The sequence below is a fragment of the Pogoniulus pusillus genome, chromosome 40 (assembly GCF_015220805.1).
Source record: "Pogoniulus pusillus isolate bPogPus1 chromosome 40, bPogPus1.pri, whole genome shotgun sequence".
Classification (NCBI taxonomy): domain Eukaryota; kingdom Metazoa; phylum Chordata; class Aves; order Piciformes; family Lybiidae; genus Pogoniulus; species Pogoniulus pusillus.
The window spans coordinates 3,025,688-3,041,448 of record NC_087303.1 but is presented as its reverse complement, the minus strand read 5'-3'; the positions used below and the strand labels follow the sequence as shown (position 1 = coordinate 3,041,448).

Here is a 15,761-nt window from a genome sequence, read left to right as displayed (position 1 = left end):
CTTGATGGTGAAAAATCCTTTAATCTGAAGTGAAACCAAAAGGAATTCCAAACCCAGCAGCAATCAGGTTCCTTGAGCCAGGTCACAGTAAGCAGCTCCGGGGCTCAGCTCAGCTGCAGCAGCAAATCAAACCCTGGCATTCAGTGGGCATGACCTGCTCCGTCTCCCGCTGCCAGCCCACCCCGGGTGGCACCGTTGTCTGATGTCATCTCTGGGGGTGACATCCGAGGGCCCCATGCAGAAGCTCTCAGTGATTCGGTGCTGTCCTTACCCAGGAGGAGCAGCAGCAGGCAGCCAAAGCAGAATGCTGGGGGCAAGGGCAGGGGTCCCAAGCTGCTGCTGCTGCTGCTGCACTTTAAACCCTTCCCTGCCCTTGTCTGGCTGCTCTGTGGCGCCGGGAGCCGGGGCTGGGGCTGGGGGGAGGCAGAGAGGCAATGCAGGAGCTGTTGTTTTCTCAGGAGCTGGATCCCAGCCCCCGCTCCCAGCCCCGGCTCTTTATCGGCTTCGCGGCTGCAGTCGGCTCCTGCCGCGGGCTCTGTAACCGCTCCTCCTGCTCTGCATTCCGCAGATTCCTCTCTGCCTCCGACGCTGCGGCGAGCGAGGGCTCTGCGCTCCCTGGCCAAGGAAGGGCGGCGAGGAGGAGGAGGAGGAGGAGGAGATTTGCTGCTGCGGACTCCAGGCTGCCAAGCGCCGTGCCCAGGCCATGTCGCAGGTGCTGCAGAACCATGTGCTGCGCGTGGGCCAGACCGTGTGTGTGCCCTGCCAGGAGGGCAGCCAGGCCCTGCGCCCGGCAAGGTACCCAGGCTGCTCCACGCTGCCCATCCAGTGTGTCTACTACTCCAGGGAGAGCTGGGCCAACAACCCCCCCCCGGTGCCCACCGGCACGCAGCTGCGCCCCGGTGCCCGGCTGTGCGCAGCCCACCCTGCGCTGGAGCAGCTGGCATCAAAGGGCACCTCTTTGGAGACACCCACAGCCCCCTGCCAGCCAAAGGAGGAAGAGGAGGAGACCAACACGGATCCCGAGGCTCACCTGGTGTCTCCTACCTTGGACATATCCATAGAGAGCCTCAACCAGCTGATCCTGGAAATCGATCCGACCTTCCAGCCGCTCCGGTGCCAGCCGCTGAGGGCTGAGGCACCGCCTGCTGCTCAGGGGGACGCTGCTGCCACCAAGAAAGCAGAGCCAGAGGCAATAGGTGAGGCAAAAGGCAGGTCAGAGCTACTGCAAGCCACCTGCAAGGGGCAGAGTGAATGTTCAGAGAGGAGAGGTTGGCCACACCCCAGCCCCAGTGGGCAGGATGAGGTCCTGTGCTCCTGTGGAGGGCTGGGCATGGGCACTGGTGGCACCCCACACTGTCCCCAGTGGGATTGGTGTGGGATGCTGTCTCCTGACATCCAAGCTTCACTCCAAGCAGCAGGAGAACAGGCTGTGCCCAGGCTTTGTGCCTGGCACACCTGCTTAGGCAGCCCCAGCCTGCCCACTTGTGCCTGGCTCAGCAGCATGCCAAGGGAAGCAGCAAGAAGAGCCTTGGCCCTGCCTGAGGTCTGGCTCCCTGGCCTTGGAGGAACCATTTCTGGCTAGCAAAGGGACCTGCAGCTCTCAGCAGATGCCTAACCCAAGTTATTGCTGTCAGTGACCAGGGGCAGGCACCGAGCTCGGGGTGCGATGCCTGGTCCATGCTCAGCCTCGCAGTGGAGCCTTGCCCAGGCTCATGTTTGCCCTGTGGGAGCACAAGGATTTGGAGCCAGATTTCCAAAGCCTGGGGCTAAGGTACTGACCCCTGCACAATCACCCCATGGAAGTGTTCCCAAACACCTTGGCCAGGGCTTGTGCACTCCCCCAGCAGCACAGCTGGCACACGCTGGGCACCGCATGCCTGGCACACGCTGGGCGCAGCACCAGCAGGATGCACCAACTTCTTCTTCCTGCTCCCACGCCTAATGTGGCCCCCTTTGGCAACACTCCCCTGGCATCCCCTGGCCCAAGGCTATGCTGCCTGCCCCAGGCACTGCCCCCTGGCTCTCCTGCGGTGTGTGAGCCGCAGAGCTCAGCCCGCACGGGCGGCACAGGGACAGGCAGCACAGGGGCAGGCAGCACAGGGGCAGGCAGCACCCTGCAGGCAGCTGCAGCCTCTCTGGGGCAGTGAGGACAGCCCCGGGATGTGCTCAGGTGTCCTCCCCGGGCTCTACGTCCTCGGGCATGGAAGTAACCTTGAAATCCTGACCTCGGACCTCTTCCCAGAGGAAGGGCAAATGAGAGGATGTTAAAGGCATGGCAAAAATCCTCCTCCCTGTGAGCCCCCCGGGCCTGAGGAGCATGGTTGCAGGAGGAGAAGCTGCACGTCCTGCAGGCAGCTGGGGAGAGCCAGGGGGTGCAGGAGCCAGAGCAGGGCAAAGGCACCCAGGGTGATTTTGGAGCAGATGGCATCCTGCTTCCCACCGGGCTGGGAGGGGGTGGCCTTGCAGATAAAGCTCTGTGGCAAAGGGTGAGTGAGCTCAGCTCTTGGCTGCTCAGTCTGGAGGTGCTCTGTGCCCCTCCAGCAGGCACTGCTGCAGTGCTGAGCAGCTCAGCAGGTACCACGCTGGTGGCTGTGCCAAGCTGGCCTCCAGTGAGAGGCTGAGCATCTGGGGACCTGGCCCTGGGTTCAGTGGGGAAAGCCTCCCCTCAGCCTTCCTTTGCTTGTAACTCTTCTTCACACAAACTTCTCTCACTCACCCCCTCCTGCTCCAGACATGCCACCTGTGCCTGTGCTGCTGCCCCCAGTTCACCCAGTCCACACCATCTGGCTCTGTGGAAATGCTCCCATCCAGCTCCTGCCTCCCTCTGCTCCCCTGGGTGTGCAGTTGGGGGGGGGTCCTGCACAGAGCCCCCAGTCCCTCCTTTGGCCTAAGGCCTAAATTAGATATATATCTCCTATGAGCAGAGACTGAGGGAGTTGGGGGTGTTCAGTCTGGAGAGGAGAAGGCTCCCAGGTGACCTTCTTGTGGCCTTCCAGGATCTGAAGGGGGCTACAAGAAAGCTGGGGGGGGATTTTTGAGGCTCTCAGGGAGTGCCAGGACTGGGAGGGAATGGAGCAAAGCTGGAGGTGGGGAGAGTCAGCCTGGATGTTAGGAAGAAGTTGTTCAGCATGAAGGTGGTGAGAGCATGGAAGGGGTTGCCCAGGGAGGTGGTGGAAGCCTCATCCCTGGAGATGTTTAAGGCCAGGCTGGATGAGGCTCTGGACAGCCTGATCTGGTAGGGAGATGGAGGTGGAGAGATTCAGGCTGGATGTAAGGAGGAAGTTGTTGAGCAGGAGAGTGATGAGAGCCTGGCAGGGGTTGCCCAGGGAGGTGGTTGAGGCCCCATCCCTGAAGGTGTTTCAGGCCAGGCTGGCTGAGGCTGTGTGCAGCCTGCTCTAGGGTAGGGTGCCCCTGGGCATGGCAGGGGAGTTGGCACTGCCTGCTCCTCGTGCTCCTTTCCAGCCCTGCCTGATTCTGTGCTGCTATGAAACTCCCTGCAAGCAGCCACTTGATGTGGGGGCTGGCAGCAGACTGGTGGTGCCCAGAGCCCTCGAGAGGGACTTGTTCTCCTCTAGTGCAAGCAGGAGGAGAGCTCTTAAGAGCAGCTGCTGGAGCCACAGGAGGCACTTTTGAGTCCCTGACCCCTGGTGCTGGCTCCTGGCGAGGAGCAGAGCGTCCCTGCCTGCGTGCCAGCAGAGCTGCTGCTCGCAGAGCCTTTGCCACTCCTTGGTGCTGGAAGATCCTGCCAAGGTCTTGAGCAAATATTTGAGGTTTAACCACACCTGATAAGCAGCAGCGAAGGCAGAGGAGCAGGAGGCAAAAGGCTCTGTTTGCCCAGCACACAGAGGCCTTTCACTTAGTTCTTTAGCAGCCCAGTTCCCATCCCCAGCTCTCTGCCCAAAAAGCATCCAGCCAAGAGCTTGTGCCAAGGCTTTGTCCCTTGGCACCACCTGCCCCCCCTGGCTCTGGAGCCTCCCCAAGGACAGGCTCTGGAAGGGCTGCTGCTGGCTGCCCCTGGCAGTGGCATCTTGTTGGGGGGAGCAGATGCAGTTGTGCAGGCTCCAGCTGTGTCCCCACTGGGACCAGTCCTCCTGGCTCACCTGGTGCCTCTTTGGCAGCTCTCAACTGGCCATGCCAACCCAGCCCCATGTAGAGAAGGGGCTCAGAGAGTGCTTTTGCTGCTGCTGGAGCTCTGTGCCCCAGAGGTTTGGCTGTGCCTTGCAGTAACCAAGGTCTGCAGTGCTGGGCAGCCCCCAGCTGCTCTGCCCTGCCCAGCTCTGTGCCCCAGCAGCCCCCTGGGGCACTTCACCTCTGCTGCCAGGGAGCTGGGGGCTGCTGAGAACAGTTTGTCACTGTTGTCTCTGTCCAAGAAACACCTTTAAGGTGAGAAACTTCCCTGAACTCCGTGGCAGGGCAAGAAGCAGGAGCTGGGAACAAAGCCGGGCACGTTCAGACTGGCAAGGAGGCAGGGCAGGGATCAAGCACCCAGCAGCTGCCCCCCGGCTGCAGTTTGCCGTCGCTGCAAGCCCTCAGATCGAGTCTGAGTGTCTCTTGCTAAAGGTCCCTCCCAGCTCAGCCAGGAGAGATGCCCAGGGACTGACCTGCATCGGGCACCTGGGGAGCCTGGCACCCCCTTGCCCTGAGGCAGGTGGTGCTCTGCCAGGTGTGTTACCGTGCGGGTAATGGCAAGGAGAGGGGAAGAGGAGCAGGAGGGAACCCACAGCAGGGCACAGGCTCTGCCTTGACAATTAATGCTCTGAAGAGGCTTGTGCAGGGCGGGGGAGGGGCAGGGGGAGCAGCCAGCCCCTGTCCTGGGCCAGAGGTGACAGCTGGAGCCTTGTGACTGCCCTTTGCCTTCTGCTCCACAGCCATGGTGCCAGTGGTGCCAGCGGTGCAGGTAGTATGTGGGTGCCAGCGGTGCCAGTGGTGGTGTGGGTGGTAGGATGGCTGTGCCTGGGGCCCCAGTGCCACCCCCATGCTCCTCCACCCGGACAGTCTAGACACTGCAGGGCTGTGCACCCCCTGCCATGGGCACCCCCGAGCCTGATGTCATCCCCGGGGGGGAGCAGGCAGATGTTTGTCTCTTGAGTCAGGCAGCAGCAGAGCAGCTGCTGGAGGAAACACCCTCCTGTGGCTGCAGGCCTGGGCAGGCAGGGGCTGTGCCGTGCAGGGGGGGTCTGTGCTCAGACAGGACCGTGGCTAACCACTGTGCCCCCCCCGGGAACCTGCCAGCGCTGAGCTGTGTCCCTGGGGCTTGGTGCCTGTGCCCTTGTGGGGTCTCAGCCAAGGCTCCTGGTGGCCATGGGGTCTCTGCAGACCCTGGGGGGCTCCCCCTGGGCCCTATGGGGCATGCAAATGGAGCCATGCAGGGCAGAGCTGTGCCCCCCCCTGACGACCTGCCCTCTCTCCCTGCAGACATCAAGTACATCGAGATGACTGCAGGCAGTGCCACCTGTGCCCAGCTGCTGCAGGGCTCCCCCAGCCCCTCCAGCACCCCCTGCTCCAGGTGCCCCCAGGGCAGCAGCTCCCTGCCCCAGACAGGGGGGCTGAGAGGCGCCTACAGCGCCGGGGCCAGCCTGGTCTTCTCCAGCCCTGCCAGCCCCAGCTCGGGCACCCCAACTGCTGCCTCCTCGCCCTGCGGCATCGCCGTGCCCCAGCTGTGCCCGGCTGGGCAGGCAGACAGCATCTCCTATGGCAGCTCTCCGGGCTCTGACAGCCTGCTGAAGCCCGTGCAGGTGGTGAAGGCCCAGCAGAGGGGCAGTTGGGTCTCCATGCTGTCCACCAGCCCTGGCTCAGACACCAGTTACATCCTTGGCAGGTGAGTGCCAGCTCATGCCCCGCTCTCGGGCTGGGGGTGGGGATGGGAAGGGCATGGGGTGGTCACTGCAAGTTCCACCATCCAAGACCTTGTTCCTCAGGCTGGGGGTTGATGCCCATAGGGCTGGCACGGTGCAGGGTGGGCTGTGCCCCACATCCCAGCTCGACACTCTGCAGACCTCCCCTTGCTCTCTGTCTCCCTCCTGCAGCAGCTTCCAGTCGCTCCACAACGATGATTCAGATGCCCACCCTCCTGCCTGCCCATCCCCTGCCAGCTCCCTGGGCAGCCCCTGCCCACCCTCCCCAGGCATCAGGTCTCACTCTGGAGAAGCTTTTGGCCTCAGTCCCCAGCAGCCCAAAGCAACCTGCTCCACCAAAGCCAACATCTGCCCATCCCAGAAGGGGCAAGCCAGCAGCTGCCCCCCCTCCATCCTCACCTGCACAGCTGACATCCCAGTGCTGCTGGTCAACGGCTCCCTGGAGCAGGGAGATGAAGCTTCCAGCCTGGCCAACAAGCCCCCAGCCTCTGCCAAGCAGCCCTCCTCTCCCAGCTGCAGCCCAACCCTGAGGCTCGGTGGCCTGAACAATGCACTCTCTGCACCAGCTCTCTCCTGTGTCTCGGATGGTAAGTCCCTGCCTGCCCCTGGGCACCTCTGGGGGGGAGGGAGATGGAGACCCAGATGGATGCCAGGCAACAGGGAGCAAATACCATCTTACACTGGTTAAGAGCTGAAGGAGAGCAGGTCCTGGCTGGCTGGAGAGCCTTACTGGACTCCCTTAGGGCTGCAAGGTCTGTGGTAGTCTCTATCTTTGCTGATGACCCTGCACTAGCTGTGGTGTTTTGCCCTCCAGGGCAGATGCTCAGCAGGCAGAAGTGCTCTGCCCCTGCCCAGGAGATGCAGATGCAGTCATTGACAGTACCTGAGAATGGGACCCAGCAGTCATGGACAGTACCTGAGAACAGGACTCAGCAGTCATGGACAGTACCTGAGAACAGGACCCAGCAGTCATGGGCAGTACCTGAGAACAGGACCCAGCAGTCATGGGCAGTACCTGAGATCAGGACTCAGCAGTCATGGACAGTACCTGAGAACAGGACCCAGCAGTCATGAGCAGTACCTGAGAACAGGACCCAGCAGTCATGGGCAGTACCTGAGATCAGGACTCAGCAGTCATGGGCAGTACCTGAGATCAGGACTCAGCAGTCATGAGCAGTACCTGAGAACAGGACCCAGCAGTCATGGGCAGTACCTGAGATCAGGACTCAGCAGTCATGGGCAGTACCTGAGATCAGGACTCAGCAGTCATGAGCAGTACCTGAGATCAGGACCCAGCAGTCATGGGCAGTACCTGAGATCAGGACTCAGCAGTCATGGGCAGTACCTGAGAACAGGACTCAGCAGTCATGAGCAGTACCTGAGATCAGGACTCAGCAGTCATGGGCAGTACCTGAGATCAGGACCCAGCAGTCATGAGCAGTACCTGAGAACAGGACCCAGCAGTCATGGACAGTACCTGAGAACAGGACTCAGCAGTCATGGGCAGTACCTGAGAATGGGACCCAGCAGTCATGGGCAGTACCTGAGAACAGGACCCAGCAGTCATGAGCAGTACCTGAGAATGGGACACAGCAGTCATGAGCAGTACCTGAGATCAGGACCCAGCAGTCATGGGCAGTACCTGAGAACAGGACCCAGCAGTCATGGGCAGTACCTGAGATCAGGACCCAGCAGTCATGGGCAGTACCTGAGATCAGGACCCAGCAGTCATGGGCAGTACCTGAGAACAGGACCCAGCAGTCATGGGCAGTACCTGAGAATGGGACCCAGTAGTCATGGGCAGTACCTGAGAATGGGACCCAGCAGTCATGGGCAGTACCTGAGAACAGGACCCAGCAGTCATGGGCAGTACCTGAGATCAGGACCCAGCAGTCACGGGCAGTACCTGAGATCAGGACCCAGCAGTCATGGGCAGTACCTGAGATCAGGACCCAGCTTTCTGGCCCTTCATGCTTGTCCGTGGGCCCGGGGCAGTGGGGAGGAGGGGTTGGGGTTCCAGTTTGCTCTGGAGGGTATCTAAAGCCACCACAGTTTCTAAGGTCTCTCATTCAGGGGTGGACAATGAGGCTCTTGTTCTCTGGAGGAGATGGGCAGAGGCAGCTCTCGGGGCAGAGGCTTTTAATTGGGATCCTATGGGACTGGCAGGAGGACTTTGTGGGTCAGATCCTCAGCTGGTGTAAATCCCCATGGTCCAGTGGACTTGTGCAGGGTTGGGCAGACTGGCACCACTGAGGGATTGCATCTGCTGCCTCTCTGTGCTCCTGCACAGCCTGCCAAGAGAGATAATTGTGTGGAGAATGAGTTACTCTGAAGGGAGGAAGCTCTGCTCAAAAGGCTTGGGAAAAACCAACCCAAACCTTCAACCTTGGCCAGGCTGAAAGAGAAATCTGTGCCAGGGCTGTGCCCTGCTCAGCCACCTCTGCTGTGAGGGGCTCTCAGGTCCCACACTGACACTCTGAGGTCTCTCACAGGTCCCCTCAAGGCTGGGCAGCCCACCATGAAGTTTGTGATGGACACATCAAAGTACTGGTTCAAGCCGAGCATAACCAGGGAGCAAGGTAAGGCAGCTGAGCTGCCCCTGCCCCAGAGCTGCTCCTGCCCACCCCAGAGCTGCTCCTGCCCACCCCCAGAGCTGCTCCTGCCCACCCCAGAGCTGCTCCTGCCCACCCCCAGAGCTGCTCCTGCCCCCATCCCAGACCTGTTCCTGCCTACCCCCAGAGCTGCTCCTGCCCCCATCCCAGAGCTGCTGCTGCCCCCACCCCAGAGCTGCTTCTGCCCCAGAGCTGCTGCTGCCCCCATCCCAGAGCTGCTGCTGCCCCCACCCCAGACCTCCTGCGTCATCCCCCCCGGCCCAGAGCTGCTCTGTGGGGCTGGGCTGCTTCCCAGGCTGGAGTTGGCCTCCCTACAGCGCCTGGGTCCAAGTCTGCCCCGTTCTGAGGCTCGTTGGAGCCTCAGTGGTGGCAATGTGAAGTATTCTGGAGGCTGTAAGAGGCATGGAGAGACCAACTGAGAGGTGCTGGGGGAAGGCTCAGTGTGCCTCACCCCTCTGCCCCCTGCCCAAGTCTTGCAAAGCTTCTCCTGTCTCATGCTGCTGTTGCTCAGCATGGCCTGGGTGGGTGCTGAGCGTCCTGGGGACCACAGAGACCCTCAGGACAGATCTGAGACCACTCAGTCCACAGTCAGTGCCCGCGGTCGGGACGTGCAGGTCCTCAGCAGATGCTGCCGGGAGGGCTCCGGGCGGGCTCCGGGGGCGGCTCCGGGCAGGCTACGGGAGAGCTCCAGGAGGGCTCCGGGAGGGCTCCGGGAGCGGCTCCGGGCGGGCTCCGGGAGCGGCACCGGGAGGGCTCCAGGAGGGCTCCGGGCAGGCTCCGGGCAGGCTCCGGGAGCGGCGCCGGGAGGGCTCCAGGAGGGCTCCGGGCGGGCTCCGGGTGGCCGCGCAGCGCCGAGCGCCGCGAAGCAGGGAGGTCTCCACCTGTTTTGCTTGGCTGAGCCCTCGCCTGTGCTTTGACAGCCATCCAGCTGCTGCGGGACAAGGAGCCAGGCACGTTTGTGGTGCGGGACAGCACGTCCTACCGGGGCTCCTTCGGGCTGGCCGTGAAGGTTCCCGGAGCTGCAGCCAGCAGCCAGACAGGTAGGGATGGGCAAGGTGAGGTTGGCTTGGAGGGTTTGACTGAAAGCAGCCAAAGTGAAGCAAGAGTGATTTGCCACTGGAATGGGCTGCCCAGGGAGGTGGTGGAGTCCCATCCCTGGAGGTGTTGAAGCCAAGCCTGGCTGGGGCACTTAGTGCCATGGTCTGGTTGATTGGCATGGGCTGGGTGCTAGGTTGGGCTGGGTGAGCTTGGAGCTCTCTTCCAGCCTGATTGGTTCTGTGATTCTCTGATTCTAAGATGAGAAGTGAGATGATAGGATGAGAGGGGATGGGCTGCAGCTTGAGGAGGGCAGATTTGAACTGGAGGTGAGGCAGAAATTCTTGACAGTGAGGATGAGGAGACAATGCAACGTGGAAGTTGTGGCTGCCCACTCTCTGCAGGTGCTCAAGGCCAAGTTGGATGAGGCCTTGAGCAACCTGGGCTGGTGGGAGGTGTTCCTACCCATGGCAGGGGGCTGGAGCTGGATGATCTTGAAGGTCCCTTCCAACCAAATCCATTTTGCATTGCTGTGACTATGAGAAGCTGCAGGAATCTGCTTGTGTGGGAGGTGCTGGTCTGGGAGTTCCCTTCCCACCCCTGCACAGAGACTGGAGCCACAGAGCAGAATCTTGGGTGGATACTCTGGGGTGGGCTGGGGAGGGGTGAAACAGCATCTGTGATGCCTGCCACTGCCATGGGTCCCACTTGCAGGTGATGAGAGTGGAGACCTCGTCCGGCACTTCCTCATCGAGTCCTCTGCCAGAGGGGTGCACCTGAGAGGGGCCAGTGAGGAGCTCTACTTTGGTAAGGGCAGTGCCAGTGCCTGCTGCAGCCACAGGAGGTGCTTCCAAAGCACCCTGGAGCTGTTCCTCAGCCCTGCAGTGTTGGTGGTGAGGGAAGTTGCCACTTAGTCCCCAGCTCCTGCCCATGCTCCTCTGCCAACAAGGCACTTGGTAGTGGTATCCAAAACAGGAACATGGGATGGGGGTTGGAAAACCTCTGTTTGTCACTGCGGGGCCCCAAACAGCCCATCTTGGCCCCCTCTTCCCTTTTCTGAGCTGCCTGGGACACTGCAAGGATGGGTGGTCTCAGAACTAGGACCCCCCTAAGCAGCAGTTCTGTGTTGCAGGCAGCCTCTCTGCCTTCGTGTACCAGCATGCCATCACCCCCCTGGCACTGCCCTGCAAGCTGAGAATCCCCACCAGAGGTAGGTGCTGGGGGCAGGAGGGATGCTGAGTTGGGGAGGTGGGAATGGTCCTGCAGTGGGGAGTGGGGTGACCTGCCCAGGTGCCCCCCAATGGGGCCGATTGCCCTGGTTGGAGGTGGAGCAAGGACCTGCAAGAGCTGACCCAGTGGTGACTTCTGCTGGGGGTGACTTCTGCTGGGGGTGGAGGGTGGGCAACAGAGCAGCAAGGAGCAGGGGACCACTGGGTGTGGGCAAGGAAAGGAGGAGTGGGGAGGTGAGAGATGAAGATCCAGGACCAGTAGAGGTCCCTTCCAACCCAAACCGTTCTATGACTGTGTCACAGGAGAAGGGAATGGAAGACAATTAAGTTAATTACTGCTCTAAACCCCTTCAGTTTAAGTGGTCCCTGGGCCTTTGGGCTTCCTGTGAGATAAGGAATCAGCACCCAAGGCAGGGTGGTGCCACAGAGCAGCCTGACCTGTGCCCCTGCTTGTCACTTGTGCAGATCTTGCTGATGGAGAAGACAGCCCTGACTGCGCCCCAGACCCCACACTGGCCCCACTGAAGCAGGCTGCTGGTGAGCAGAGCAGGAGGCTTCTCACAGCCCCATCCTGACCCCGTGCCCAGCAGGTGCTGGAGCCAAGGAACTGTGCAGGGCACACCAGAGCAGCTGGGGGGTGCTGGTGCCATGTCCCACTCCTGGCTTCCTCACCAGCCTGGGGGGAACCTGCAAGGTTTTTATCACAACCTCAGCCTGTGGCGTGCAGGAGGACCTGACCATTCCAAAGAAAAGAGACTTTTGGTCCTCACAGTGGTGGGGTAGGGCTTGAAGTGACAGCTCTTGAGGCCCCAAGGCTGATAAAAGACCTTACAGTTCCCACAGCTTTAAATAGCCTCCGAGGTTGGAGTCTCTCTCCTGGATGGCTTCAATCGGGGCTCAGCTGATGGGTGTTGGAGAGCTGGAGGTGTTCAGCTGATGGGTGTGGGGCAGCTGGAGGTGTTCAGCTGATGGGTGTGGGACAGCTGGAGGCTCTAGGGGAGGGATGGGTTCATGGGGGCTGCTTAAATCACTGAGAGACTCAACGAGAGGCACAAAGACCTGCTGGGCAGGATGAGGAAGGGTCTTGGCTTCTCCCTCCGGCAGCAGTGGGTGGGCTGCAGGGAGAGCAGAGAGCCAGGAGCCCACTCCAGGGAGTGGGAGGAAGGGGAAGGGTGGTCAGGAGCTACTTTATTTCGCTGGAAATTCTGAAAAAGAAGTTGGCAAGCAGTAAAAAAGTTTAGTTTGACCCAGCAGAGCCCTTTGAACAGCTCCATCAGCCTGAAATGTCATGTTCGAGGTTGGCCTTCAGCCGTCTGCTGGCTGGGGGTGTTTCTGCTTTTCATTAAAGGAAATATGCAATAAACAGAGGGGAAGGGGGGGGGGGGAGACACAAAACCCAGAGAGAAACCTCCAAAAGTGACATTTAGAGACAGGAAATTAAATCCTTGGACTTGCAGAGCAATTAGGGCAAGGAATCGAAGGGAACCAAAAATCAACCTCTGAAGAATTTCTGAGTCACCAAAGCTTTTGGGAATTTGGGTTGGGGTTTTGCTTTTCTCACCAAAACAAATGTGACCCACGGAGCTGTGGCCAGGTCTGCAAGCTGCTGCTGCTGCTGCTGCTGCTGCTGCTGCAGGCTGCTGCTGCCCTGGGACCCAGCCCTGGCCCTGCTGCCCTGAACCAGGCTCTCTGCTCCCCCTTGCAGTCTGCAACGTCCTGTACCTCAGCTCTGTGAACGTGGAGACGCTGACCGGGGCCCCAGCCATCCAGAAAGCCATCTCCAACACCTTTGAGCTGGAAACCCTGCCCACCCCCACCCTGGTGCACTTCAGAGTGACCGAGCAGGGCGTCACCCTGACCGACATCCAGAGGAAGTAAGAGCTGCCCGAGGAGGGGCAGGGTGGGGGTGGCTGCCATGGCTGAGGGCTCCTTGGGTTCATGCTGCTGCAGAATGGGTTGGATGGGACCTTGAAGATCATCCAGTGCCACCCCCTCCCTGGCCAAGGCAGCGATGCCTCCCCCTAAAGCAAGTTGCCCAAAGGTCTCGTTTAACTTGGCCAATGGGTGGCAAGGTGGAGGGCAGAGCTGCGTGGCTCCTGGAGAGGCAACCTGCCCAGACCACCCAGCTGCCTGCTGCCCTCTCAGCCTGCCAACCTCCTCGGCTGCGGCACGTCAGGAGCTGGCCAGCTCACGCAGATCCCTGCTGCAATCCAGGGGCAGGTTTGACCTCTTCGGTGCAGCACGGAGCGCGATGGGGCTTGGTGTGAAGCTGCTGGCAACAGCTCAGCAGCGGGAGGCAAGAGCTGGCTGAACCCAAGAGCTGCCAACGCTGTGCCAGCTGCCAGCGCAGCCTCCAGCCTCGGGGAGCTGCAGGCTGCAGCCCCGGGGAGCTGCACCCTCACATCTCCTCTCCCACGCCCCCAACCCAGCAGCCACAGTTCCAGCCGGGTTTGAATACTCAGACCCCTGTTTCCCCTCCCCCCCAGCTCCACCCAGGCATTTTTCCCCCCCCCGACCCCTCACTCTCCTGCCCCGCAGGGTGTTTTTCAGGAGGCACTACCCCCTGGCTGCCCTCAGGTTCTGCGGGATGGATCCTGAGAACAGAAAGTGAGTTTTTGGCTGCTCTAGGGGCTGAGGGTGTCGGTGCTGGTCAGAGCTGCTGCCTGCTGCTGGATTCCTCACGATTCCCAGCGCTGCTCTGCTGCTCAGATCCCAAATTCCTGCCAGCAGGGTTTAGCTAAAGATAAACCTTGGCTTTGCAGCTGCTGGGATGAGGTAAAGCTCAGCCTCTGACAAACACAATTCTCTTCTTCCCTCAGGTGGCAGAAGTACTGCAAGTCCTCAAGGTGAGACCTGCGTGGGGACACCTCACAGCTGAGCTGTGCTGCTGGTGGGGATCAGGGTGGGGTGGGTGGGCGCTGCCCTGGCCCATCCTGGCCTCTCCAGAGGGTGTCCTGCAAAGCTTTGAGAGCAGCAAAGAATCAAAGCTTAAAAATGAAGTGACCAAAGTTAAGGTGGAGGCAGGACGAGAGGAGGGACAGGTGGGAGAAGCTCTGGGGGGGGTTTACTGTGTGGGCTTTGCAGAGAGGCTCAGCCAAGCCCAACCCTCCGCAGCCCCTGGGGTAGAAAGCCCCCAGCCAGATCCAGCCTGAGCAGGGACTCGCTTTGCTCAGGGCTCAGGAAGGGAGTTTCTGTCTGGCTCTACCTTGTGTCCAGGAGGCTGCTCACAGCTGGGGGAGCTTTGCCAGAAACACTTCTCTTGGCTGCTCTGCTTCCAAGGAAACGTGACCGGGGAGCGGGCCAAGGTGCAACTGCTGGAACTGAGGCTTTGCTCTGGGGCTGGGGCTGCTTTCAGCCCATTCCTTTGGATCCCTGGATGCAAACTGAATCCTTCTCCCCCCTTCTTCACAGAATCTTCGGGTTCGTGGCCAAGAGCCAGACGGACTCACAGAACCTCTGCCACCTGTTTGCAGAGTACGACAGCGTGCAGCCGGCGGCGCCTGCCATCGACCTCCTCTGCAAGCTGCTGCCGGGCCCATAGAGGACACAAAGCCCAGGACAGCTCAGGACTGGCAGCTGCCCACGTGCTGCCCAGCCTCTCCTGCTCGCCTTTGGGCAGCAGCTCCTATTTATATCAGTCTGTTAGGCAGCACCGTGCCAAGAGTCCCAGCCGCGGACTGTGCTCCGCTGGGATGAGATCTTCCTCCCCAAGGCACCACAGGGCAGTGCCACCTCAGGACAGCTGCCCGTGGGAAGCTGTGCCAGGCTGGAAGCAGGGCTTCAGGATGAGAGCTGTGCTCACCATACAGAACTGCTGCTTCCCTCCCCCTTCTCCTGGCTTTGGAGCACAGGGACACTCTGCTGGGATCTCCTCTGGCAGCAGGGGATGGTGGCACTCGGTGCCCAACCGAGGGACGCTTGATGGAGCTGAGCTCCCACCTTCAGGGCTCAGCCCTAAACACCCACCCAGTGTCATAGGAGGGGAGGGCAGGGGGGAGAACCTCCCCTCAGCATCAAGAGGAGTTTTGTACATCAAAGCCTATAAAATCACCAAGCCTGGATGGAAAAATCTTCCTGCCCTGGAGCCGTGGTGAGGCAGAAATGTCAGAGCGGGGGGGGGGGCACTTGCCTGCTGCTGCTGCCTTGCCCTGCTCCTCTGCCCTTTGCTGCAGAGCAAGGTGGGGGGGATGTGCCAGGCCAGCTCGACCTCCTGGCAGCGTGGTGAGCTGAGAAATGCAGCTGACATTTCCATGACAGTAAAAGGTTGGGGGGGGAGTTGGAAATGACTTGCGTGGATTTGGGCTGGATCCTCTGGTGACGTAAATTGGCCTGGCCCCGTGGCAGGCAGCACCACTGCCTTTTACACCAGCTGAAGGCCCAACCCTGGCTGGAGGCTCAGAGTGGAGCAGAGCAGCTCCCAGCCCACCACAGTACCCTTGCCTGGTGCCTCTCTGGTGGCTGAATTTTGCCCCCTGTGCTGACCAAACTTTGCTCAGGGGCATTTTGGTGGCACTTAGGGACGCGGTGTAATGGCTGTGGTGGTGGTGGTGAGTTGGTGGCTGGACATTAGAAGGCTTTTCCAACCAAAACAATCCTCTGGTTCTATCATTTTTCTCACCATGAACCCTGCAGAGGTGACAGTGACCAAAACACTTTGCCCTCAAACACCAGTGTGGCACAGAAAGGAGCAGCCACCCTCCTGCAGCCAGGCTGGGCAACCTCACTGAGCTGCAGCAGCTGTCTGGGGAGAGGATCCCAACCCAGACCCCTGCACACTGCTCCCCTGTCACCAAAGCCACCTACTTGCACACGGAGCAGAGGGGTTTGTGCTCCTGCCACAGCCAGGAGGGTTCAGTGGAGCACTCTGGGGTGGGGATTTGCCCCTCTCCAGGCACCAGCTGCTGCAGGGGGAATTTGGAGTTCATTGCAGCTCAGGGTGGCTGGAGACAAGGTGGGGACAGGTCAGCCAAAACCACCTGGATTCAGGAGAAAACAAACAATTCTCTGAGCTCCTCGTGGCTTCCAAAGTC

At 60.6% G+C, this 15,761-nt stretch overlaps 1 protein-coding gene across 2 annotated transcripts; it reads left to right on the top strand.

Annotated features, from left to right (window-relative positions):
• The first annotated feature begins 571 nt into the window (after positions 1–571).
• TNS4 (tensin 4) lies at positions 572–14,840 on the top strand. Of its 2 annotated transcripts, XM_064174301.1 has the most exons (12): positions 572–1,196; positions 5,416–5,818; positions 6,027–6,442; positions 8,348–8,434; positions 9,388–9,507; positions 10,217–10,309; positions 10,635–10,712; positions 11,197–11,268; positions 12,437–12,605; positions 13,270–13,338; positions 13,551–13,577; positions 14,143–14,840. In XM_064174301.1, exons 1-12 carry the CDS (start codon positions 704–706, stop codon positions 14,270–14,272), a joined length of 2,157 nt encoding a protein of 718 aa, XP_064030371.1. In that variant the 5' UTR covers positions 572–703; the 3' UTR covers positions 14,273–14,840. The 2 variants fall into 2 exon arrangements, with proteins under 2 accessions (XP_064030371.1, XP_064030370.1); XM_064174300.1 differs by lacking the exon at positions 13,270–13,338 and having other exon boundaries at positions 644–1,196.
• The last annotated feature ends 921 nt before the right edge of the window (positions 14,841–15,761 follow it).